The 26,073-nt window shown below is 35.4% G+C and overlaps 1 protein-coding gene across 1 annotated transcript; it reads right to left on the reverse strand.

Moving 5' to 3' along the window:
- Positions 1-16,488: 16,488 nt before the first annotated feature.
- On the reverse strand, positions 16,489-19,561 carry LOC131052581 (cytochrome P450 750A1). Its single transcript, XM_057987166.2, has 2 exons — positions 18,368-19,561; positions 16,489-17,328 (listed from the first exon to the last, which is right to left on the reverse strand). The coding sequence occupies exons 1-2, from the start codon at positions 19,283-19,285 to the stop codon at positions 16,717-16,719; spliced, it is 1,530 nt and encodes a 509-aa protein (XP_057843149.2). The 5' UTR covers positions 19,286-19,561; the 3' UTR covers positions 16,489-16,716.
- Positions 19,562-26,073: the final 6,512 nt, after the last annotated feature.

A 26,073-nucleotide genomic window follows, 5' to 3' on the forward strand; every position in this document is an offset into this window, starting at 1 on the left:
CCATAGCTTGCGGAGCTTCATCTCATGGATTCTAATGTTCCTTGGCATGTGTCTGACCTTCCCTTTGATCTTCACTTTGTCCTTTGGATTTTCCAAAGGATTCTCTTTGGCGGAGGCCGACGTGGTGTTTTACACATTTTATCTTGTTCTTTAGCATTTGATCCCTCTTAGGCCGACCGGATCCCTCTAGACCATATAAATTAGTGTATTTCAGCATCATAATTCAGTTAGGAAGAACATAGAAGACATATCTTAAGAAGTAGAGGTCTCAAGGTGACCAATTCTATAATTGAGCATGTATGTAGCAGGCTAGTGAGCCGAATCTTGTAAACCAGATGTTATTGGTTATCTATAATTAGTTTTCATGATCTAATTCATTTAGTACTATTTTGCCTCCATCATATCCTCTTGTTTCCATTGTGTTTATTCTTGTTGCTCGGTCCAAATTGATCTCTTTGAGATCTCTCCTAACCGGTGATTGCACCAAAGACCCTCGAGGGTTGATGCATAATATGAAATGACAAGAAAATATGGTGTAGGGTACCTATCACTCCCTACAATTTTTGGTTTGTTCTTAAGTCTTTTACGTTGTCTTTCATGTTGTAATACATGGACCAACCATTTGGGACTTAATGAAGTAATGGTTGAGTTGCCCAAGCTTTTGTTGTGTTCAGGATGTTGATATCCTATGAAGATGTAATGTTAATATTGTTCATAGATGCACTACTTAAAAAAATAGAGTCATCATGTAATAAGGATGTAATGCATTTTTTTGGTTTCCTAGAATGCCTAGAGGGCCTTTGGGAGCCTTGGAGTACACTTGAGTGGAAGATTGCCTCCTAAGAATAAAAAGATGTAAAAATTCTAAGCAATAGTTTGCAACATTGCAAAAAGTTGCACTTTTTGTTGTTGGTGTTGAAGAAGTTGGTTCTAACCAACTGAATCATGATGTTAAAATACAAAGACAACATCATTGTATTGGTTCAAATATTTGGAATGCAAATCAAGTTTTGGTTGTAAGGAAAAAACCTTGTTTTACACCGTTTTCACTGTTTTTTCTTTGTTTTTGTTGTGTTGCACGGTCTAGTACGGACTTGTCAGAGGAACCTACTTGCAGGGAATTAAGGATTGGTGAATCTAATTTCAAAAAAGGTATATTTCAAAGTTTTATTATGTCTGGTTGCAAAGATTCAAACCATTCTCTGTGACTAGGTGCAAAACCCTTGTAAGCTAGGGTTTAAGCAAGAAATGACTCTAACCTAAGCATCCACTGATGGCACTAGTTGAAATCCATCAGAATTGTAGGTTAGGATCTTTAAACATGTTTAGTGTAGGTTTCTTGGCTTTGCAGACCTTTGTGGTGATTTTACAATGATACCCTAGGCTCACAGCTAGGAGTTGGTGAGACTTGGACAACAGAAGATATGCATTTTCAGAGCACACATGGATTGGTAGAGTAGAAGTTGATACATGTCTGGAGAACCCATTAAATTCTCTTTCATAATACTTGATTATTTTTTGTAGAGGTTTTGACTGGTGAAGCCTTCTAAGGCCAAGTTTGCAAGTCACTCGGGTAGGCCTAAAACCCTTAAAAATAGGATAGTTCTAGAAACCCCATGTGTACAGAGAACCCAGATGCCATTTTGCAATATTGTATGTAACTAGGAAAATGATACTCATAAATGTAATTTATTTGGGGCCTTGTGTGGGTAAATGTGAAACTAAGCCCTAAAAACCGTACATAAAGGCCTAATTGAATTGGGTCTATTTGGAGCTTGGTATAGACCAAGCGAGCTTGAGAAGGCTTGAAAATGGGTTTACAGGTGATCAAACCCTTAGAAAAATTCAAATAAATTATGTAACTTCATTTTAGCCTCATGGAACAAGTTTGTGAAGAAAGATCCTTTGCAGAGTTTGTTGGAGTGTTGGGAAGGTGTGATAGCGATTGAGGTGGAATCCTCAATAGGAAGCATTGTTGTAAGAAATTTGTGGCTATAACTTGGAGGAAATCCAAAGTGGATTAGGAATTGGAGTTATAACTAATAGAAACCTTAACAAGTACCATTGGATGGGCTTGAGGAGTTAGAAGGTTGGAGAGAGCAAGAAAGATAACTAGGTGATTTGGAGTAATCTCCAAGAATATCTGCAAGAGAGTGGTATAAGAGCCACCCTTTTGAAACATTGGTGTATGTTAGACATTGAGGAATCAGAAGAAATTTCAATGCCTCCAAAGGCAATGACTCAAGAATTCATTTGGCAGATGGTGACAGAGATGCTAGAAGGATTGAAGGATCGGGAAGGAACTAAAGGCACTTGAGATGCTAAGAAGGAGAAGGGGAAGGTTAAGATAGAATGGGGAGATGAGACATATGAAGAAGTGGAAGATGAGGAGGACCAAAGGATAGTAGCAATACCTCAGGACCAAAACCTATTCTTGGATGCAGTCAAATCTATCTCCAAGGATAATTTGGATGGATTACCCACCTATGGAGGAAATCTCAATGGAGAGGAGTTATTATATTGGATAAAAGCATTGAATAATCTTTTTAATTATAAGGAGGTAGGAGAGGAGAAAAGAGTAAATGTAGCCAAGTCAATATTGAGGGGATCAACCCTGGTTTGGTGGAATATGATGCAAGAAGAAAGGGTACAAGTAGGTAAGAAAAAGATAACTTCATGGGAGCATACAAAGATAAGGCTTAAAGCTCAATTCCTACCCGGGGATTATGAAGTTCAAATCCATAAGAGACTCTAAAATTTGAAACAAAGGGAACTAGATGTCAATGCATACACTGAGGAATTCCACAAACTAAGTTTGAGGGCTAGGAAACATGAGAATGAAGTAGAGAAATTGGCCAGATATATGAATGGTCTTAGGCAAAACATACAAGATGAAATAAGCATCCTCACACCAAACACTGTTCACATGTTTTCAGTTGGCATTAAGGGTAGAGGAAAAGATAAAAAGGAGAAGTGAGAAAAATCAAAAGCATGGAGGTGGTAAGAACTTCAGGGGTAGAGGAACCTTTGGCAGAGGATAGAGTGCTTCAAGAAATGAAGAGCATCAAAACCAAGAAGGAAGTGGAGACTCTCAAAGAGGGATGTATAGAGGATCCTTTAGAGGGAGAAACAATTTTAGAGGCAGGTTTGGAAGCTCAGGGAGAGGAAATACAGTCTTCACCGGTAGATGTTACCATTGCAACCAAGTTGGAGATACCATGAGCACGTTCCCAGGGAAAGCCTCAAGTTCATCAAGTCCATACATGAGTGAGAGAATGACTTAGTTAGTGCAAGAGGAGGATACTCAAAGTGTGACCTCTCCAATTAGCAAGGCAGGGCCAGTGGTAGATGGGGAAAATTTGATGATGAGAAGAACAATGTTTAAGGTACCCCAAGCTCAAGAGCCACCACAAAGGAAAAGTCTATTTATGACCACTTGTAAGTCACATGGAAAAATTTGTAAGGTGATTGTGGATTCAGGTTCCACAGAGAATATTGTCTCAATTGAAATGGTGGATAAGCTCAAACTGAAAAGATTGCCTCATCTCAGTCCTTATAAGGTATCATGGCTCAACCGGGGTCAACATGTCTTAGTTGATGAACAATCATGGGTGGACTTTGAAATTGGTGAATACAAAGACAAACTTCTATGTGACATATTGCCTATGGATGCCTGTTATTTGCTCTTTAGCCGTCCATGACAATATGATGTGAAAGCCTGTCATGATGGAGAAAAGAATAGTTATCTCATCACTAAGAATGGTAAGAAGTATCAAATGGATCCATTACCTAATCCAAAGGAGGAAAAACAAGTAGGGTCAAGTGTTATGTTGATGAGTGGCAAAGAGTTCCTTAAAGTGTTAAAATAAGAAGGTAATGAGGGCTCTGCTTTAGTGCTAAAGACTAAATATGAAGCTAAGGCAGATCCAATGAGTGAAGTGCCTCAGAACTAAATAGACTTGATGCAAGGGGCAAATTTGCCTAACAAAGCAGCTTATAAAATGACACCTAGCCAAAATGAGGAAATTACCAAACAAGTGCAAGAACTCTTAGACAAAGGGTTTATTAAAAAGAGTTTGAGTCCTTGTTCTGTTCCCATTGTTATAGTACCTAAAAAAGGAGGAAAATGGAGGATGTGCACTGACTCAAGATAAATTAATAAGATCACCATAAGATACTGGTTTCCCATGCCAAGGATAGAGGACCTATTGAACAATCTAGGTGGATCATGATACTTCACAAACGTGGACTTGAAATCTGGTTATCATTAGATAAGAATCAGACCCGGTGATGAATGGAAGATAACATTTAGAACTAATGCAGGCCTATATGAGTGGTTGGTGATGCCTTTTGGCCTCACCAATGCACCTAGTACCTTTCAAAGGCTCATAAATGAAGTCTTCGTTGAGTTTATTCGTAAATTTGTTATTGTGTATCTTGATGACACTTTGGTCTTTAGCAGGTCTAAGGAGGAACACCTTAAGCATGTGGATATGGTCTTGAAGAAGTTGAAGGAGGCTCAACTCAAAATCAACCTTGAAAAATGTGAGTTCTTGAAAACAGATTTAGTTTACCTTGGTTTTGTCATTTCACAAGGTTGTTTAAAGATGGATCCAAGTAAAATAGAGGCAATACTTAATTGGCCTACACCTAGGAGCATAAGTGATGTTAGAAGTTTTCATGGAATGGCATCCTTTTATAGGAAGTTTGTGAGAAACTTTAGCCTTGTTTGTGCTCCTATCCTTAACACCATTAAAGGAGGGTTTAAATGTCAATTTAAGTGGACAAAGGAAGCCAATAAGGGATTTGAATAGTTGAAAGCTAAGTTAGCAGAGTTGCCAACCCTTAGATTGCCTAATTTCAATCAGTTGTTTACAATAGAGTGTGATGCTAGCCAAAGGGAAATAGGGGCCATTTTGAGTCAACAAGGTCATCCTATAGCATTCTTTTCAGAGAAATTGAATGAATCCAAGCAAAGATATTCCACTTATGATTTGGAGTTGTATGCCATGGTGCAAGCATTGAAGAAGTGGCGTCATTACTTGCTACCCAAAGAGTTTGTAGTTTACACCGACAACCATGCCCTTAGTTTCCTTAATAGGAAAGAGAAATTGAATCAAAGACACCTAAAGTGGGTTGAATACTTACAATCCTCACCTTCACTATCAAACACAAAAAGGGCACTGCAAATAAGGTAGCTGATGCATTAAGTAGGAGAGTCATGACTATGCAAGAGATACAATTGCAAAGTGTGGGATTGACTAAGTTAAAAGATCCGTACAAGGATGATAAAGACTTTGCTGAGATATATGTTGTTTGTTCTAATTTTTCTAACACCTCACATGTTTCTTATGTGGAGTATATGATACACGAGGGTTTGTTGTTCAAAGGACACCTTATTTGCATTCCCCAATGTTCTATGAGACAAAACATTATTCAAGAAAAGCATCAAGGAGGTCTAGGAGGCCATTTTGGCATAGATAAAACTATGGAGCGGGTTAGTAGGTTTTACCATTGGCCCAAGTTGCAATCAGAAGTTAGAAGGTTTTTAGAACAATGTGCAATTTGCCAAAGAGAAAAAGGTTCATCAAGTAATGCAGGTCTATACCAATCTTTTGTCATACCTCAGAGGCCTTGGGAATGCTTAAGCATGGATTTTGTGTTAGGCTCACCAAGAACTCCAAGGGGATTTGACAGTGTGTATGTAGTGGCTAATAGGTTCAGCAAAATGGCACATTTTATACCTTGCAAAAGCACCAATGATGCCACCTACATTGCTGGACTTTTCTTCAAAGAGATAGTTAGAATTCATGGCCTTCCAATCAACATAGTCAATGATAGAGATGTAAAGTTTTTAAGCCACTTTTGGAGAACACTTTGGACAAATTTGGGCACAAAATTATCTTTTTCATTTTCCTACCATCCTCAATCAGATGGTCAGACAGAGGTAGTAAATAGATCCTTGGGTAATGTATTAAGATGCCTCACCAAACAACACGGGAAGACTTGGGATTTGGTAATTGACTAGGCAGAATATGCATACAATGGTCCTCGATTAACCGAAGTACAGGTAAAAGTCCCTTTGAAATAGTGTATGGTTTTCATCCTAGGGGCATACTAGAACTTAGGGATCTTAGTTCTATGACACCTAAGAGTGCACAAGGTGAGAATTTTGTAGAAGGAATCAAAGAAGTGCATGATAAGGTAAGACAAACCTTACAACAAAAGTCCAAGCATTATAAGATGAATGCTGATAGAACAAGAAGGAATGTACAATTTAAGATTGGAGATTTGGTCCTAGAATACCTAAGGAAAGAGAGACTTCCAAAAGGGCAGCCTACTGACTTGTTGATGAAGAAGATTGGGCCTCTCAAGGTGGTGCATAAATATGGTCAGAATTCATATGAAGTTTAACTCCCTCCCACCTTGGGTATTTCTCCTATCTTTAATGTATGTGATCTCTATCCATACAAGGGAGAATCTCAAACACATCAGTTGGACACTTCATCACGGGGTACTAAAGATTGGGTGAGAGATTGGTTGTAAGGAAAAAACCTTGTTTTACACCATTTTCACTGTTTTTTCTTTATTTTTATTGTGTTGTACGAACTAGTACGAACTTTTTAGAGGAACCTAATTGAAGGGAATGAAATATTGGTGAGTCTACTTTCCAACAAGGTAGATTTCAAGGTTTGATTGTGTCTATTTGCAGAGATTCAAACCATTCTCTACGACTAGGTGCAAAACCCTTGTAAGCTAGGGTTTAAGCAAGAAATGGCTCTAACCTGAGAATCCACTGATGGCACTGGTTGAAATCTAGTGGAATGCTAGGTTAGGATCTTTAAAAATGTTTAGTGTAGGTTTCTTGGCTTTGCAAACCTTTGTGGTGATTTTACAATGATACCCTAGGCTCACAACTAAGAGTTGGTGAGACTAGGACAACAGAAGATGTGCGTTTTCAGAGCACACATGGATTGGTAGAGTAGAAGTTGATACATGTCTAGAGACCCCATTGAATTATCTTTCAGAATACATGATTATTTTGTGCAGAGGTTTTGATTGGTGAAGCCTTCTAAGGCCATGTTTGCAAGTCACCCCGGTAGGCCTAAATCCCTTGAAAATACGACTGTTCTAGAAACCGCATGTGTACGGAGAACCCAGATGCCATTTTGAAATATTGCATGTAACTAGGAAAATGGTACTCACAAATGTAATTCATTTGGGGCCTTGTGTGGGTAGATGTGAAACTAAGCCTTGAAAACTGTAAACAGAGGCCTAATTGAATTGGGTTTGTTTGAAGCCTGGTATAGACCAAACGAGCTTGAGAAGGCTTGAAAATGGGTTTAAAGGTGATAAAACCCTTAGAAAACACCAAAGATATTGTGTAACTTCATTTCACCCTCATGGAACAAGTTTGTGAAGAAAGATCCTTTGTAGAGTTTGTTGGAGCGTTGGGAAGGTGTGATAGGGATTGAGGTGGAATCCTCAATAGGAAGCATTGTTGTAAAACATTTGTGGCTATACCTTGGAGGAAACCCAAATTGGATGAGGCCTTGGAGGTATAACTAGTAGAACCCTTACCAAGTACCATTGGATGGGCTTGAGGAGTTATAAGGTTGGAGAGAGAAAGAAAGACAACTAGGTGATTTGGAGCAATCTCCAAGAATCTCTGCATCACAATATCAATCATGAAAACACACTTGCATGAAGATTGATGTATCTTGTTGCTCCATAATGCTCAAATCTAAAGAAATTGGTATCCAAGAAACCTCATTATCCAGATATAATGGAATAGGAGAAGAGGTGGCAAGAACATCCATGAATACCTCAACTAAGGATGAAACACGAGGAAGAGCACCAAACTAGAGAAAATTTAGCAATCAAATGAAAGTAACAATATAAATTGGAGGCACAAAAAAAACACCTATAAAGAGAGGGGTGGGTTCTAAGGAAGGATCAACATGGACAAGATGCACAAAAGCACTTCAAGAAAAAACAATTATTAACTACATCGACAATAACATGTTATTAAAGAGCATTATTCCACCAAGAGGAAGCACATGTGACCTTAAGGCAATGGAAATCAATGTCAAATGACTAGTAGAAATAAACATTGACAACAAAAGGGGATTTCTTCCTAATCTAGAGTAACTCTATGAATTTTCCTCCACCTATAAGATAAATTCTATCGAAAGGAGCTTGGATAGGTCAAATTAATCTAAATTTTAGAATAGGTTGTCTAAGAGTAAAACACAAGACAATACAATATAAATCATGAAATGAAAAGACAATATCAATCATGAAAACACACTTGCATGAAGATTTATGTAGCTCATTGCTCCATAATGCTCAAATCTAAAGAAATTGGTATCCAAGAAGCCTCATTATCGAAATATAATGGAATAGGAGAAGGGGTGGCAAGAACATCCATCAATACCTCAATTGAGGATGAAACACGGGGAAGAGCACCAAACTAGAGAAAATTTAGCAATCAAAGTCATAAGATCAATTGAAGGAGGCATATTAACAACACCTATCAAGAGAGGGGTGGGTTCCAAGTAAGGATCAACATGAACAAGAGGCACAAAAGCCTCTGAAGAAAAACCATTATTAGCTACATTGGCAATAACATGTTACTAAAGAGCATTATTTCACCAATAGGAAGAACATGTGACCTTAAGGCAATGGAAATCATGTGTCAAATGACTGGTAGAAAAAAACATTGACAACAAAAGGGGATGTCTTCCTAATCTAGAGTAACTCTATGAATGTTCCTCCACTTGTAAGATAAATTTTATCAAATGGAGCATGCATAGGTATGATTAATCTAAATTTTATAATAGGTTGTCTAAGAGTTAAAAGTAAATAACCAACAAATTTCCCAACACCGACATAGTAAGATTCATATCAAAAGTGAAGAGAAAGATTTGGGGGAAAATCCAAATAGGTAGTGTAGACGTCTAAAAATGGTCAACGCTTGTGGAGTCATACTTTAACATTTGCGCATTGCCTTATTTTAGGGTTCTTGCGTCGCATTAACATTTCTTCTATGTTGTGCACTTGGTCTTTATCATTTGCGAGCATCGAGTCCTTCTTCTGCATTCCTCATTTTTCTTGCTTTCAAATTAGGTCTTGTTGATAAAAATCTTTAGTGATGATTTTGGTCGATCTTATCCTGTCACATCAATGTGTGTGCTCATTTATCATCATTTTGGACATCGTCAATTCTAATCGATGATAGAATTAGGGTTTTGTCCTCTTGTCAATCTTTCAATCATCTTTAGCTTGTTAGTAATCATTTGCGATTATCAACTTGTCAATCTTGTCATTTTGTGATCGATTCGTCATCAATCCTTGTCCTTGTCAATCTCATCATTTTGTGATTGATTCATCATCGATCCTTGTCCTTGTCAATCTCATCATTTTGTGATCGATTCGTCATCGATCCTTGTCCTTGTCAATCTTGTCATTTTGTGATCGATTCGTCGTCGATCCTTGTCCTTTCCAATCATGTCAATTTGGATCGATTAGTCATTTTGCGATCGATTCGTCGTCGATCCTTGTCCTTTTCAATCATGTCAATTTGGATCGATTAGTCATTTTTCCTCGTCAATTGGCGCCTATCAATTTGGTCTCCTTGTCAATCTTGGTCAATTTGTCATTGATTTTTGTCAACCAATCTCAATCATTTATCAACATTGGTCCTTTGTCAATCAGAATCATGATCGAACCTACTTTAATTTCTTATTGTCTTGACCTAATTCCTTGTCCTCTTATTTCTAGGGTTTTATGATTTGTTCATTTAATCCTTTTCTTCTTCTTTGTGGGTTAAATAAATTTATTTATTTATTCCTAGGTCTCTTTCATGAATTAATTAATGGATGAAAACCTATTAATTAATTCACCTAATTTCTATTTCATCATTTCTAATTTTCCTAATTCCTAATTTCCACCTCATTTTCTAATTTGCTAAATTCAATTTCCACCTAATCAATTTCTCTCTAGTCTCTCCCTATTTTTGTGCTTCGGTGGAAGCATGAACTTCTCATGCGTCATACCGTTGGCATAGCAAGATGTCATAGGCTTTTAGTCCTCTAACCTTTGCATTGGCAATATGTCATAATTCATGACATAGAAGGTGTCATAACCTTCTTCCTTCAACTCAATTTTGCCATTTTTGAAATCAATTGCCTCTAATATCAATTTCATGCTAATCTTGTCCTCTCTCCAATTTGTCTATAAATTGGATGAGTTCCTTTGTCAATCGAATCAATCAATCACATTTTCGAGTAACCTTATGCTACAAATTTCATCAACAACTTGCTTTCCACTTGCAAATGCACTTTGTAGGTGAGAACAACATCAAATTGGAAGGTGAAAGAAGAACAATGGAGCCACATGAAGGAGATATCTGCATTTGGTTTGCTTTGATTTCATTTTGAATATCTCGTCTTCATGTTTTCATTGATTAGATTAGGATTATTTTCATTGCAGTTTTAGGTTTTTGTGATTGTCCTAATTGTTATTTGCTTTGATGCATCCTCAATTTCCTAGTCTACAGGTAGAATATTCAAGGTTTTAGTGAGAGGATTAAACGAATAAACCTAGAGTTTCAACAAGATAGATTAGCCTAGAACCATGATTGTCTTTCAAGAATAGCATCCCAATCATACACCAATTCAAAGGAAACTTCAAATGAACCCTTGGCACAAGGGTAGATTTTATTTTTTACTTCTATAATAGGTTTTCACTACTACACAATTCACATGTTTAAATAACTAGGTGATGCAAGAGCATCCCCGGTCTATGAGAAATCTTGCATCAACCAAAAATGTTTCCTTTTGTTTAGTTCTTGTTCAGTTCAGTGTACAGTTTTCTATGTTCCTGTCGGTATGTTTTGGTAGTTTCTTTCTTTTTATTGCAAATCAGATTTTTGGTTTCCAAGCTTGTTCATGTGCTTAATTCTAGATTCTTGGTCCATTTGGATTCTTTTATGACAAGATATTGCTTCCAGTTTGGCTATTTCAGGGTTCTGGAGTAGTTTTGGGCTCACCGATTGGAGATTCCTTCTTTTCTGAAGCGGTTTCTTGGTGTGTGGATCTATTTTGGGTCTTGCTTGATGTTCCTAAGTCCTTGGACGACCTTCTTGATGATCCACACTTCTTGGTGGTTCTTTTTCGAAGGATTTCCTTTCATTCTTGGGGCCGACCTATTTACACATTTCATTTTCCTGTCTTGGTAAATGTAATTTTTTGTGGTTGACCTCGATATGTTTTAGAGGGTATATATATGGTATTATTTGATCATTTGTAGGGCAGTCGAGTAGTATGAGGATTTAAATTCATAATTAGAGATCTGGATGACTCTGCGAGTTCCAGATGGATTGTAATCTAGCTTGTTAGCCTGTATGTAACTAGTTGATAACCAGATGTTCTATTATGAATGTATCATGATAACCGGTTGGTTATCAAAGGTTCTAAGATGATAATATGATATGATTCTCTAATCTTTCTATGTTTTGTTGTTGCTTCCGTTGTGTTATTCTTGTTGCATGATCTGGCCAGTTCTCATTGAGGATCCATTGATCATGGCTGCATCAAGTGGTATTAGAGCTAGTTATGAACCTGTTGATGGAGGAAGATCCAGCTATGAACCTTGAGGCATTCCTTTGGGTGGTCAGATCACCGATTGGAGGCAGGCTACAAGCTGGTCTGGTAGATCGTCGACTAGAGCAACCAAAATTTGTAGTCAGATGGCCGAGTTGAGGCTATTCACCAAAGCGGAGGAGGAGATGTTGCCAAAAAGAATCAACCCCCGGAGGGTCGAGAAAATGATGGAAGACTTCAATAATGAGATGAGGAATGAGATCTATAATGCCTTAGCTGATTTGCAGAGGAACTCAGAGTCTGAGGATGAGTATGAAGAAGTTGGAGAAGATATTGAGGCAGAGGAAGCTGAAAGACTAAAAGGTGAAAGAGAGGAAAGATTTTTAAGAGTGTGGCACAAGCAAGTAAAGTTCATAAAGTGGAGGTTTCAAACTTTTCTGGAACATTGAACCCAGAGGATTTGATTGATTGGATCAGAGAGTTGGAGGACTACTTTGAGTTTGAGGATATCAAGGACCCATAGAGAGTCTGGTTGGCACATACTAAGTTGAAAGGGCATGTTGCCTTATGGTGGAAAGAATTCCAAAGAGATAGAGTGGAGAATGGTGAAATGAAGATCACCCGCTAGAGACAGATGATTGGAAGATTGAAGGCCAAGTTCATACCAAGAGACTATGAGTTGGAATTATTCAAGAAGTTGTAGAACCTAAAGTAGAGAAACATGAGTGTGAAAGAGTATACTGAGGAATTCTACAAGGTGATGATCAGATCTGGACATAGAGAGATGGATAGAAAAAAGGTGGCAAGGTACGTAAATGGACTTGCATTTAACATTCAGGATGAGATGAGTATGTTGAGGATTTCCATAGTTGAGGAAGCTTATCAACATGCTTTGAAGGCTGAGGAGAAGAAGACAATAGAATAACCCTAGAGAGATACAAAGGACAGATGAGTGGCAACATAGAGAAGCAGAATGTTGAAGATAAATCAAAACCTAAATGAAGTAAAGAATTGGATCAGAAGACACAGAGAAAAGGAAGTGGTAGTAGCAGAAGAGAATTTTCTAGTAAATGTTACAAGTGTGGAGAAATCGGACATAGATTCTATGAATGTAAGAAAGGAAAGACAAGAAGTTGTGTGGTAGATGAGGAACTAAAAGGTGGAGTTACCGGAACTAAATGTGCATCGGAGAAACGTGAATCTCTTATGTTTAGAAGAGTCATGATGGAGCAGAGCAGTGAAGATATCGGACCTACTCAGAGAAGGAGTATTTTCCGAACTGTATGCAAATCAAGTGGTAAGTTTTGCAAGGTTATTGTGGATAGTGGAAGTACTGATAATTTGGTATCTCAGGAGATGGTAGTGAATCTTGGATTGGAGAGGCTTAAGCATCCTTGTCCTTATAAGGTGAGTTGGTTACAAGATGATCAGAAGTTGGAAGTGAAAGAGCAGTGTTTGGTGAGTTTTACTATTGGGCCTTTTAGGGATGAGGTCTTGTGTGATGTTCTATCTATGAGTACTTATCATGTCTTGTTGGGAAGATATTGGCAGTATGATAGAAGGGATATTTATGACTATAGAAGAATCCTAATCACTATTGAGAAGGATGGGCAGAAGTTCACATTGGCTTCTTTGAAGGAGAAAGAGAAGGAGGTGAATAATTTGAGTCTTGAGAGAAGTTGTTGTGCTGAGAAACTAGTTGCAGAGGTTATACAGGAAGGTGGCGTGAGTTTACATAAGGATCTAATAGATAAGTTTGATAGACAGAAGGAACTAGATGGTCGTAAGGTTGTGATAGTGAACCGAATGAAGTCTTGTGGCAAAAATAAATCAAATTTGCAAAAGAAAGAGAGAAGTAAGTAGAGACAGTGTGCTATTAAGAAGAAGGGAGAGAATAATGAATAAAATCAAGAGTTAGAGAATCCGGTTGAGGTTCTGGAGGAGCTAAGGAAGAGGTTTGTAGACAAGGAAGATGTTTCGATCAGAGATGAGCATGGGATCTATATCCCGAATCCTTTTCGATGTTAATGAGTTTCCTCTAATGGAACAACTCTTTCTACCTGGGGTGTCTGATGCAGGACCATCCTCGATCTATGAGCAATCTTGCATCAACCAAAAATGTTTCCTTTTGTTTAGTTCTTGTTCAGTTCAGTGTGCAGTTTTTTGTGATCCTATTGATATGTTCCAATAGTTGCTTGTTTTTCATTGTAGATCAGATTTTTAGTTTCCAAGCTTGGTCATGTGCTTAATTCTAGATTCTTAGTACATTTGGATTCTTTTTCAACAAGATATTGCTTTCGGTTTGGCTGTTTTTGGGTTTCGGAGCAGTTTGGGCTTACCGGTTGGAGATTCCTTCTTTTCCGGAGTGGTTTCTTGGCATGTGGATTTATTTTGGGTCTTGCTAGATGTTCCTAAGTCCTTGCACGACCTTCCTAATGATCTGCACTTCTTGGTGGTTCTTTTTTGGAGGATTTCCTTTCATTCTTGGGGCCGACCTATTTACAAGTTTCATTTTCATTTCTTGGTAAATGTAATTTTTGTGGTCAACCTGGATATGTTTCGGAGGGTATATATATGGTATTATGTAATCATTTGTAGGGCAATCGAGTATTATGAGGATTTAGATTCATGATTAGAGATTCGGATGACTCTGAGAGTTCCAGATGGATTGTAATCTAGCATGTTAGCCTATATGTAACCGGTTGATAACCGAATGTTCTATGATGAATGTATGATGATAACTAGTTAGTTATTGGAGGTTCTAAGATGATAATATGATCTATTTCTATAATATTTCTATGTTTTGTTGTTGCTTCCATTGTGTTACTCTTGTTGCATGAGCCGACTAGTTCTCATTGAGGATCCACTGGTCATGGCTGCATCACTAGGCTATGTCCAAATTCTATCAAATCTACAAATCAAACCCTTTTGTGAGAAAAAATAATTCACTTTTTAAGACACCATCTATAAAAACCACAATAAGAGGAGATGGGACACAAAATAATATTCCTCCCAAACTTGGGGAGAGCAGAGAAGGCACAAGTGGCATGGCCAATAAATGGAGGAGAACCAACAAGTTTCGGAGGGGAAGGATTCCCACAATGCACTATATCCATGCAAGACTTTAAATCAATAACATATATGTTAAGTTACGACTTATTTACATTTTTGAATTTTATTTGGACAAAACATTTAAAAATGTATATATTGGAGTTGCGTCACACTTTTATAAAGGAAATGGCCAATGTTGATTCAACTTTTTAAATTAAATCAATAGAAAATAAAATATATGTTTTGAAATTTGAAATGATGTAAACTAATAAAATGTATTTCTTTTGTGTATTTTATGTTTGTAATTTTTATTTTAAAAAATTAAGAAAATTGAATATAGTTTTCTATAAAGTAAACACTACAATTTAGTTAATGAGAAAATGTTGAATTTGAAGTTACACAAGCCGCTACACTTTATTTAATAAATTTTACCTTTTTTCTTCAATTTTTTTGCGTATATTGATAACTTGAAATTTTAGTGCATGGATATATTTTTCAATAAATTTGAAAAGTTGTGTGTATTGAAATAAAACTCTTTTCATTTGCGACCATCTTTTTAATTCATTATTTATCCAAATTAGAAATAAATTTTATCATCTTGACATAGATTCTTTTCTCTAGTGCATCATTATTTTTTCAAAAATTTTAAATAAACTTGTATTTTTTCTTATCAAGATAACGAATCTTATATTTAAGTGCTAATGACCTACTTTCAATAAAAATAAAATGTAAAATATGAAAAATATGAAAAATAATTAAAATAATAAAAGTGATAGATTTTGGAATATTCACTTGTAGATCTATAAAAGGGTTTTTTACGTTTCAAAAAATATATTACTTATAAGAGTAGGAGTTTTCGAAACATCGAGTTTTTCAAAAAATAAAAAATAAAAATAAATTGGTAATTAGACCCAAAGTGATATAAAATATACATTTAATAGGCACTTCCAATTGGAAAAGTTGTGGTCCATATATAACTTATCTATAATGAATTTGTATAGACCCTATGTTTGACTAAAATTAATTTTTAGATAGAAAAACTTAAATTCACTTTTGCTGATAAGTTGGCCCGAAACATGACACAATATTGTACTTTTACCCTCAGATAAAATAATAAATGGTTAAACACAGAACATAATAATAAAATATAAGAAATGTTATCATCACTAAAAAGATGATTAAACAATTAATTGAAACTTTTGATATTAGAGTAAGGTTCCTTAAAAAAGGGGTGTTATTTTAATTTTTAATATGATTCCTTGAAAAATCCATTGAAATACAAGAAGGTTCCAAGCTAATTTCTTAGATTGTATAAATGTGTATTGTCTTATAAACATGCATTAAATGATTTAATAAAAAAAACATAATAAAGTTCCGTATAATGTGTACATTTATTTACCTAAAAATGACCACTTCCATTGACAAGAAAATAAGAACAATATTATCAAATACTCAAAAACTCATTGAAAACAATTTTTTTTTTTTTTTTTTGCGTACTAACACACATCCGAACTCTTTCATTTGAAAATTGTAAATTTTCCAATTTATTGCTCTTTATAATAAAATATCTAAATTTAATTAATATTTAAAATTTATTTTATTCACTTATATTTATGTTATATAACATTTAAATAAAAATTAATTTAATTATACAAACCTTGTCGAGGAGCATGAAATTCTCTCTTCTATGATCAAATGTGCAGTTTGGCGGCGAAATAGACACTAGCAACAAAAATATCTGTCATCTCTTTATCAAGACTTTCATCTCTGATTAAAAATAATTCATGAAAGACTGTAAAAACGCTTGATAAAAAGCATAAATGAAAACAGATTTTAGAGACGAGCAATGTCTCATATTTCTTCACATACTTTTTATTAAATATAAACATAATACATACATTCACAATTATATCCAAAGAACCACGATATAAACACAGATTTAATGTACATAGATTCTTCGCATCTATATAAACTAACACTCTAGCTTCTTCACATCTATAGAAACTAATAACACTGTAGCTTATAAAGCTAACAAGGATGCCTAGCAGAGAATAGTATCTTATATAGGATATTCAACTGCGAGCCTCCATGAAGGGCGTGCAAACAACGGATTTTTTCTGGGAACAGTTATTCTAAACTCCTCTGCCATATCCACATCTCCCTCAACAGTCCAGTCAAAGCAATGAAGAAGCTGAGCAAGTGCCAACTCAACAACAGAAAGACCCATAGAAATCCCAGGGCATCCCCTTCTTCCTGTTCCGAAGGGCAGCAAATCGAAGTCCTGACCTCTCACATCCTTATTACACCCCATAAACCGCTCGGGCCTAAATTGATGAGCATCTTTCCAAACGTTTTCATCCCTTCCCATCGCCCACACATTCACAATCAACCTCGTTTTTCGCGGAATGAAATATCCTCCCACACTGCAGTCTTCCATTGATTCGTGGGGAAGGAGCAGAGGAAGTGGTGGGTGAAGCCGAAAAGTTTCTTTCACCACGCATCGCAAGTAGTCGAGCTTCGTGATGTCACTCTCCTTGATTCTGAGATTTCTGCCCACTGCTGATTCCATCTCTTCCTGCGCTCGTGCAAGCGTTGCAGGATTCCTCACCAGTTCACTCATCGACCACTCTAGCAATATCGCCGAGGTTTCCACTCCCCCGGTTAACATATCCTGCACACAAATAATTTTTTTCTTCAAGTCGGTAAAAACATCTTCCAGAGACAGTTAATGTTTTTGGATTCCACTGTATATTTTTCTATCAATTGAATCACATTTTATGATTTATCATCAGAATAATGAAATATTTGAGAATAGAAATATGATTATTATCCAAATGATAAATATTACATTTCAATTTTGGACAATCTATTATTCTGATTATGGGTTGAGAATAATGTTTTACGAGTTGGCCCGATTCTAGTTTTGGAAGGGAGGGAGGCAATCGTCAGTTCATGGGCGGCTCAAGCTATAACTGTAGATAGAGTGGAATGGGTGTGGGCATCTCTAGAATGGATCCTTGGGACTGAGGTGGTGGGTGGCAGGAAATAGTTGGCATGTTACATATAGAATTGAGAAAAACTATTGGGTGGAGGGTTTTATAGTTAATGGTGAATAGTATTTATTGGGATGCAACCCTCTTCCATGCTTCTATTTTTACTCTGGACTTTTTGAACTGGCAAAGCCTTCGGTTCCTTCTCTTCCTCATGGCCCAAGGGACAAAAAGAAGAGGTTGGAAGGGCCAATATGATGCCTAGCTAGGAGCAGGGGGGAATCAACTAATGGTGTACCAGTTATCCCAGTCAGTGGTTTAGTGTGCAGGTTCTTTAAATATATATTATTGTACAGATAGCTTAAAACACACACTAAGCTTTGATTTTTCAGCTTAAAAATGTTCAACACTCAGACTTGATTGATATTCTCTAGGCATAATATGTTGCTTAGTGTGTGTGCTTTAAGACATTATTGTGGACGCCCTCAAGAAATAGAAGTTCCTCCCACCCACTTAACTATCACCCTCCACCATAAAATAATAGAGATGATCATAGAATGTGATCTGAAACTTAAAGCTAAAATACACAAAATTGAATTCAAAAAGACAACAAAGAATTATTATAAATTGAGAGAAATGGATATTTTTAAACTAAAATGCTTTCAAACAAGTTGTTATCATATTTCCGAAAACCAAGACGGCCTTGATTCTCATACTTACCAAGATGATGGCTTTGATGTGGTTTCGTGAGATTGTCTGGCTGTCCATTTCGGCCATGCCGAGTAACACATCTACCATGTCTTTAACACAACCATCGTTCAGTTTTCCATCATCCAGTCTACGATCCATGTGCTCATCGATTACTTTTTCAGCAAATCCATCGAATATCTTGTGAAGAGGTTGCATTCGACGACGGATTCTTTGCAAGTCGAGCCATTCGAGAGAAGGAATGAAATCACCAATAGAAAACTCACCGACCACAGCAAGCATCTCTTCAACCATTTTTATAAAGCAATGCCCTCCATCCAAGTCGTTATCAGAGTAAGTCCTGCTGGCAAACATTCTGCAGGTAATATTTTGTGCGAGGGAGGTGAGTGGCTTCTTCACATCCACACACTGCACTCCATGCCCGCTTTCCTTCCAGATGGAGGCGACCATGGCGGACACTTCTTCCTCTCTCACGAAATTGAAAGAATCGTTTCTCTTCACTGTGAGCAGCTCCACCGTCAACAGCTTTCTACTCTGCCTCCAGTATGCTCCATAGGGGGCAAGCGCCACATCTTTGTGATCATAGCACATATACTTCCCCAGTGCACAGTTTGGTCTGGTTGCAAACACCAAATCATGGGTTTTCAGGAACTCTTTTGCCATGGCAGGAGAAGACACTACAACAGTGGGGACTGAACCTAAACGGAGAAACATTATGGATCCATATTTCTTTGCCAGAATGGTAAGGGACTGATGAGGAAGGTTTCCCAACAGATGGAGACTTCCTATGATAGGCCATGGACGTGGTCCTGGAGGCAATTTCATTTTCCTGGCATCCCTCCTCAGCTTATAGGGGAAGCAGTAGAAGAAGAAGAAAATCCCGAGTCCAAAAGTTATGGCCTCGTTGAGGGAGCAAGTCAGGGATTCCATGATATGAGAAAACGGAAAGCCCTGAATCTACAATCAGTGAAATGAGATGGAGGAGAGAAAATTTAATGACATCCACGAGAGCAGGAGTATGCAGCACAATGAATTTAAAAGAACCGATCATTATATTTTAGCCATAATGTTTGAGTGGTCATTATTCTTTGTTGATCATGATTTGGTTTGGTTGTTGTCAATTTTGAGTAAGCCATTTATCATCAATCTTATTTATTTATTTTTCGAATAGAATATTGAGAGACTCAACTTTTAGAACATTAGCATATTTGGTCCAAATATCTAGATATTTAAACACTCAATAATGTATACCATGACCCTACACAACATAATAATTGAACAATATGATGTGAATATCCATTTTAGAAAACTTGGGGAGTTTGTAAAAATGCCTCTTTTAGGAATTTTATTGAATAAATAAAAGTAGATAGCATCACATGTGCATCTACTACAAATGTGTGACATTATGAGTGGACATTACCAGCACAATGGGTTGGCAATTCTTACTACAATTATGTTATATAATTTTTTAAGAGGACATTATTTTTGTTTTTAAATATAATTTGAAACTTCAATATAAATCTTTAAATTAATTTAATATTAATTTGTAGATTTTATAGAAAATTGTTATTTCTATTCAATAAAGTTTTTAATCTATCACATTAATAAATTTCAAGAATAGTTAAAGACAACAAATAATGTATAGATTCTAGTAAATTTGTTAATTGACAATTAACAATTAACAATTTTAAGATTCTAGAAGACAAATGATCCATAGAGTTGGATAGAATTCTTAATTCATTATAGTAAAAAAAAACTAATCAAAGAGGGAAAATCCATGATAGAAGTTGGCAAACTTGTCAAGAACTCATTCCCTATTTCTATAAAAGGAAATCTCAAACCCTAATTAGGAAGGAAGTTGAAAAGAAGCTTGTAAAAACAAAGAGATTGAGGAGGCTCCCTTCTCTCAGAGTTAGTTTGTTGGGAAGCATTTGTTTAAACCCATACTAGTTGAATCCACAGACATATATGTCTCAATAAAAGCTTTTTGGAATCAAGATTGTGGCTATGAGATCAAACAAACTAGTAGCCAAGCCTCTTGAGTTGTAGTAGATCAATTTGTCAAGTAACTAGTTTGACTTGGAAAGGGACAAAGGTAGTGAGAGTTTGGAGGATACCACTCCTAAACATCATTCCCCAATGAAATGAGAAGGGAAATGCTACTTTGAGGAGATGAATGCCCATTACATCAAGATTTCAATGCTATAGATAGTCACTAGGAGATTGTCTTGAAGGATAACCCCTATCCCACACTGCTAATACCACCTATGTTCCCACAATAGAAAACCTCCAAATCCATACTTCTAAAGACAAACAAGTTAAATGTTCTCTCTATGAAGACATCGCCTATTTCTCTCTATGAAGACATCGCCTATCAGATGGATAGAATGAGGAAAAGAATGGAGGAAATAGAGGACACCTGAAACCAAATGATAAGATTTATCTTTTCATTTTTCTTGCATAATCTAATCCAATGAATAAATGAAACTCCAAACATCAAAACCTTACAAAATTTGTAAACTCCTCTGAAAATTACAGAGTACGTCTGCCACGCATTTGCAGAGTGGATAATGTAATCCGTTCCTCTGTATAAGAAGAGGTAAACATGGTGTGCAGGCCGAATACGTCTGTCTTGAGGTAAGTTCTGCAAATTGCCCGAAATAAATGCCGAGTCACATTCTGACATTGACGTTTTTTGGACGTAATAGTAAATATCAGTGATAATTTTTGGCATGATACGTTCTTCTGTTTTTGGCGTGCAGGCCGAATACGTCTGTCTTGAGGTAAGTTCTGCAAATTGCCCGAAATAAATGCCGAGTCACATTCTGACATTGACGTTTTTGGACGTAATAGTAAATATCAGTGATAATTTTTGGCATGATACGTTCTTCTGTTTTTGGCGTGCAGGCCGAATACGTCTGTCTTGAGGTAAGTTCTGCAAATTGCCCGAAATAAATGCCGAGTCACATTCTGACATTGACGTTTTTGGACGTAATAGTAAATATCAGTGATAATTTTTGGCATGATACGTTCTTCTGTTTTTGGCGTGCAGGCCGAATACGTCTGTCTTGAGGTAAGTTCTGCAAATTGCCCGAAATAAATGCCGAGTCACATTCTGACATTGACGTTTTTTGGACGTAATAGTAAATATCAGTGATAATTTTTGGCATGATACGTTCTTCTGTTTTTGGCGTGTAATGGGAGGTATCTTGGTTGGCGTGTAAGGGAAGGTATCTCGGGACAATTCTTCTCAGATCAAATCATATTCGCATGCATTATTCAAATGATATAACAATAACGTCAAGAAATGACCACAGATATTTAAGTGTGTTTTGGAATTTCGAGTGTGAGATGTCTTAATTGGAAATTTGATTGTTAGTTGTATAATTTTATTATTTGTTAGATAGATAAACAGTGTTAAATTTTCATAAAGGTTAAAAAAGTAGTCTATAAGACAATCAGTCTTGTCATTTTGATCTTCTAACATTTCTATTATTTTTCTTTAACTATTCAAAGAGATGATAAGTATTTCTCTCTTTTATAAAATTATTATAATACTAGGAGAAGGGGTCAATTACTATTTATGTTTCAATTATCGTACATTGGATTTCACTAATTAGAAGTCCACTAAATAATCATCTAGTGAGCCAATAGCCACCCATTGGTATATCCAGTAGTTAGAAAAAAAGTTTGTAATTAGACCAATTGTGCAACTTTATTTGTACCAATATTGCATGATTATTGGGGCATTTGTGAATAAGTATTGGATCAATTGTTCAAATTTTGTGGTGTTCAAAGCAAATGGTTAATGGAGCAATAGGGAATATGTATGGACCTCCACGTCAACTCAAAGTGACCACTTTTTTACCCTTGCATGCATAGTCAATCCCACGACATTCATCGTAACTATCCAAAAGCCAAAACACTAGGTATAAGCACTTTAGTCACATACAAAGATAACCAAAAAAAAAAATCAAAGAACTTGATGTACTGTAAATAGGACCTTAGGGTGCACAAAGTTAGCTCTAATAGCTACTGATACTCGTCCCCTCATTCATTCACCAAGTTTTTTAAATGTTAAAATATAAACCAATAAGCTATTAAAATAAGTTGACTCAGTTTTCTAGTGTTTATATTTTTTCAAATTATTTCAAAATACACAAATTGTCTTATCTATTATTAAACTGGATAATACTACCCTATAGTGTTCTTAGTATCATATAAGATTTTGAGTATTCATTCACTCTTTTTTTTTGGGCATTTTCATAATATTATTTAAAATGATATTATTTAATAATAGTATCACTATTAAGTAACTATTTTTGTCCTATGTTTTTTTACTATGCAATATTTTATAAGTGAGGTCATTTGATTTTTAATAATGATAATTTTAAAAATATATAAGATTATTAATGTCAAACATATAAAAAAGTTAAATCTATGACTTTAATTAATCCACTTATATAATGATGAGATGTTAATAGTTTCTTCTATAATTTACTATATAAAAATATAATAATATAATATAATCTAATATATATTAATGTAATAATTACAATTATGTATTAATTATATATAACTAAGTAATTATTAATTATTTATATATATATATATATATAATAATAGATGTTATTAATAATTAATATTTTGTTAAATTATTATTATATATATTAAGTATTATTAAATGTATTATAATGTATATTAACTTTATATAATTATTATAATTGCATATATTGATTAATTTTAACTTAATGATTTAAAATTATTGTGTAAGAAATTTCAATTCTATTTTAACACATCTTTTTTAAACTTTTTTTTTAAATACAAATATATTTTTTGTTACATGTAAAAACTATTACTATCATAATGTTGTTTAACTAAGTAACATGTTATATATTTTACTAGCAAGAATCAGATACAATACATCTCTTGATGTTTGAAAAACTAATACAAATATATTAATATGACATAATTTTTTGTAAAATTGACTAACATTAATTAAATTAAATTAAATTTTATGATCCTAGCTATGCAAAATTGGTATTTGCCTTCAAAAGATATAGACAATTATTTTCATGTAATTTCAACAAGATATTTAAAAATTAAAGATGTGTATGATTACAAACTAAATACTTTATATATAATGAAGATATCACTAATTCTTAGCTAGATTATTTGAATAATTTAATCATTTAACTCTCATTTTATATTTAAATTTCACTTGGTAATTACATCTTACATGAGAGCTTTGTGTAAAAAGGAAAAAAAAATTGTTAGGGAATGGAAATGGTGTGGATTAACTACACATAGTTGTAATGAATCTACAATATTTTTTATGTAACCAAGTAGAACTAAACAACTAGTGTTAATAAACAAAAGGTAGAAATCAGAAACAACGGTAAATGAATTCAATTTTTTTGTCATTTTGGTAATTTCTAAAACTATTCAGATGACTACAAAAAATTTCCAATTATTTAGAGTTATCTTGATTGACACTACTCGTCAACTCCCTAAGAGATTACATGCATAAATTAAAAGATACTACCAAAATAGAAACTAGAAACTCTCGAAAAAAATACTAAAAGCCAATTTTGAGACCTTAGGAATCAGGTCTTAAAAGGTTGATTGATTTGAGGCCATAATAAACTAATTTCAGTAGAGAATCCAAGCAGCTCCTCATGATACACCTCCACATCAAATCGCAGCCCAAACAGACAACTAAGTCAAAATTTATGACCGTCAGAAGTCCCTACATCATTCTCCTTTGGTTGAAAAGAACATAGCTCTCGCAAGTTCCTATCCTCAAACTGTTGCCACTTAAGCTGATCCAACTTTCACAAATCCCACTCTATAAGCCATGTGCTTTCTATTGGTGCCAACCCTTCCCACTATACTAAGTATCTAAAGTATGCACCATGTTGAGTATGAGTGGTCTTCTTATCTAAAATGTGTGCAATCTTGTCCCTTTTCCAATGTGGAATTGATTGTTGCCAATCCACTTCTTCTTCATGGGCGCTATCATGATCATCACCATGAAAGGTATACAAATAAAAAACATTAAACATGGGAGAAATATCAAGAGTGGTTGGTAAATCAACCTCATAGGCATTATCATTAATTTTCTTGAGAACCTTGCAATGACCAATTTTCTTATACTTCAAATTGTGGTATGTTCCTGTGGGAAAGCTCTCCCTATGCAAAAAAACCATCACCAGATCACCTTCACTAAATACTTGATGTCGTCTACTAACATCTTATAGAGATGTGCAATGCTCCATACTTGCCTCCAATTTCTGCCTCACTTCTATTTGCAATTGGTGAAGGTGTTTTGCAAAATCTTCACCATCATCATTGATTCTTTCACCGAGTGGTAGTTGTATCAAATCTAAAACAACCTTAGGAATCTTTCCATAAACAATTTAAAATAACGATTTACATGTTGATCTATTTACATAATTGTTGTAAGAAAATTCTGCTTGGGGTAATGTCAAATCTCACTATTTAGGCTTCTCACCAACAATGCACCTTAACAGGTTTCCCAAAATTGAGTTGACAACCTTTGTTTGTCCATCTGTTTGAGGGTGATAGGAATTGCTAAGATTTAACCTAGTTCGCATCTTCTTCCATAAAGCTCTCCAAAAGTGACTCAAAAACTTGGTATCTCAATCAAAGGTAATAGTCTTTGGGACACCATGTAATCTAACAATTTGTGAGAATAAAAACTCTGCCACTCTTGTAGCATCACTAGTTTTATTGCAAGGAAATGTGTTATCTTAGAGAACTGATCAACAAAAAAAAAATGAATCATTACCTCTATGTGTGTGTGGCAGTCCCAAAACGAAGTCCATACTTAAATCCATCTATGATTTTGTAGGTATTGGTAATGGCATGTACAACCCTATATTCTGGGAGTTTCCTTTAGCCACTTAACAAACCCTGCATTGTTCAACATACCCGATTATGTCTCTCTTCATCTTTGGCCAAAAGTACTCGTCCTCTATTAAGGCTATTGTTTTATCCTTTCCAAAATTTCCATCCAAGCCACTGCTAAGAAATTCTCTAATAATATTCTCTCATAGAACCGAATGGAATGGATAATTTCTTTCCTTTGAAGAGATAACCATCTTGCATAAAATATTGTCCTAAGTAAATATGATCCATATTGCCAACGATTGGATTCCTTAACTACTCCACAATCTCCCAAAAATCATCATCAGATTCATACAAATCTTTGATTGTATCAAAGCCAACTACTTCATTTTCCATGATCATTAAAAGTACAACACACCTACTTAAGGCATCTGCAACTTGGTTATGTTTCCCTGACTTGAGTTTCAAAACAAAGGTGTAGCCTTTCAGAAAGGAAACCCATTTGGCATACCTACTATTCAACTTGTTTTGTGTGTTCAAGTACTTTAATATAATATAATATGTAAACAACACAAATTCTTTGGGCACTAGATAATGCCTGCAATGCCTCAATGCTTGAACAATTGCATAGAATTCAACATCATAAGTTGAATAATTTTTCCTCACATCATTTAATTTTTTACTAAACAAGGCTATGGGTTTACCTGGTTAGTAAGTATAGCTCCAATGCCCACATGTGAGGCATCACTTTCTACTTCAAATACTTTGTCAAAATTGGGTAATGCCAATATAGGAGCTTATATAAATTTTGTATTTAAATACCTGAAACTATCCTCAGCTTCTTTAGT

This window comes from Cryptomeria japonica, chromosome 6 (genome assembly GCF_030272615.1).
Source record: "Cryptomeria japonica chromosome 6, Sugi_1.0, whole genome shotgun sequence".
Taxonomy (NCBI): domain Eukaryota; kingdom Viridiplantae; phylum Streptophyta; class Pinopsida; order Cupressales; family Cupressaceae; genus Cryptomeria; species Cryptomeria japonica.

Excerpts from the sequence above, each read along its gene's own strand:
- LOC131052581 (XM_057987166.2), bottom strand. The coding sequence starts at position 19,285 with ATGGAATCCCTGACTTGCTCCCTCAACGAGGCCATAACTTTTGGACTC. Across the intron at positions 17,329-18,367 it reads ACATCAAAGCCATCATCTTG|GATATGTTAACCGGGGGAGT; the intron begins GTAAGTATGAGA and ends ATTTGTGTGCAG.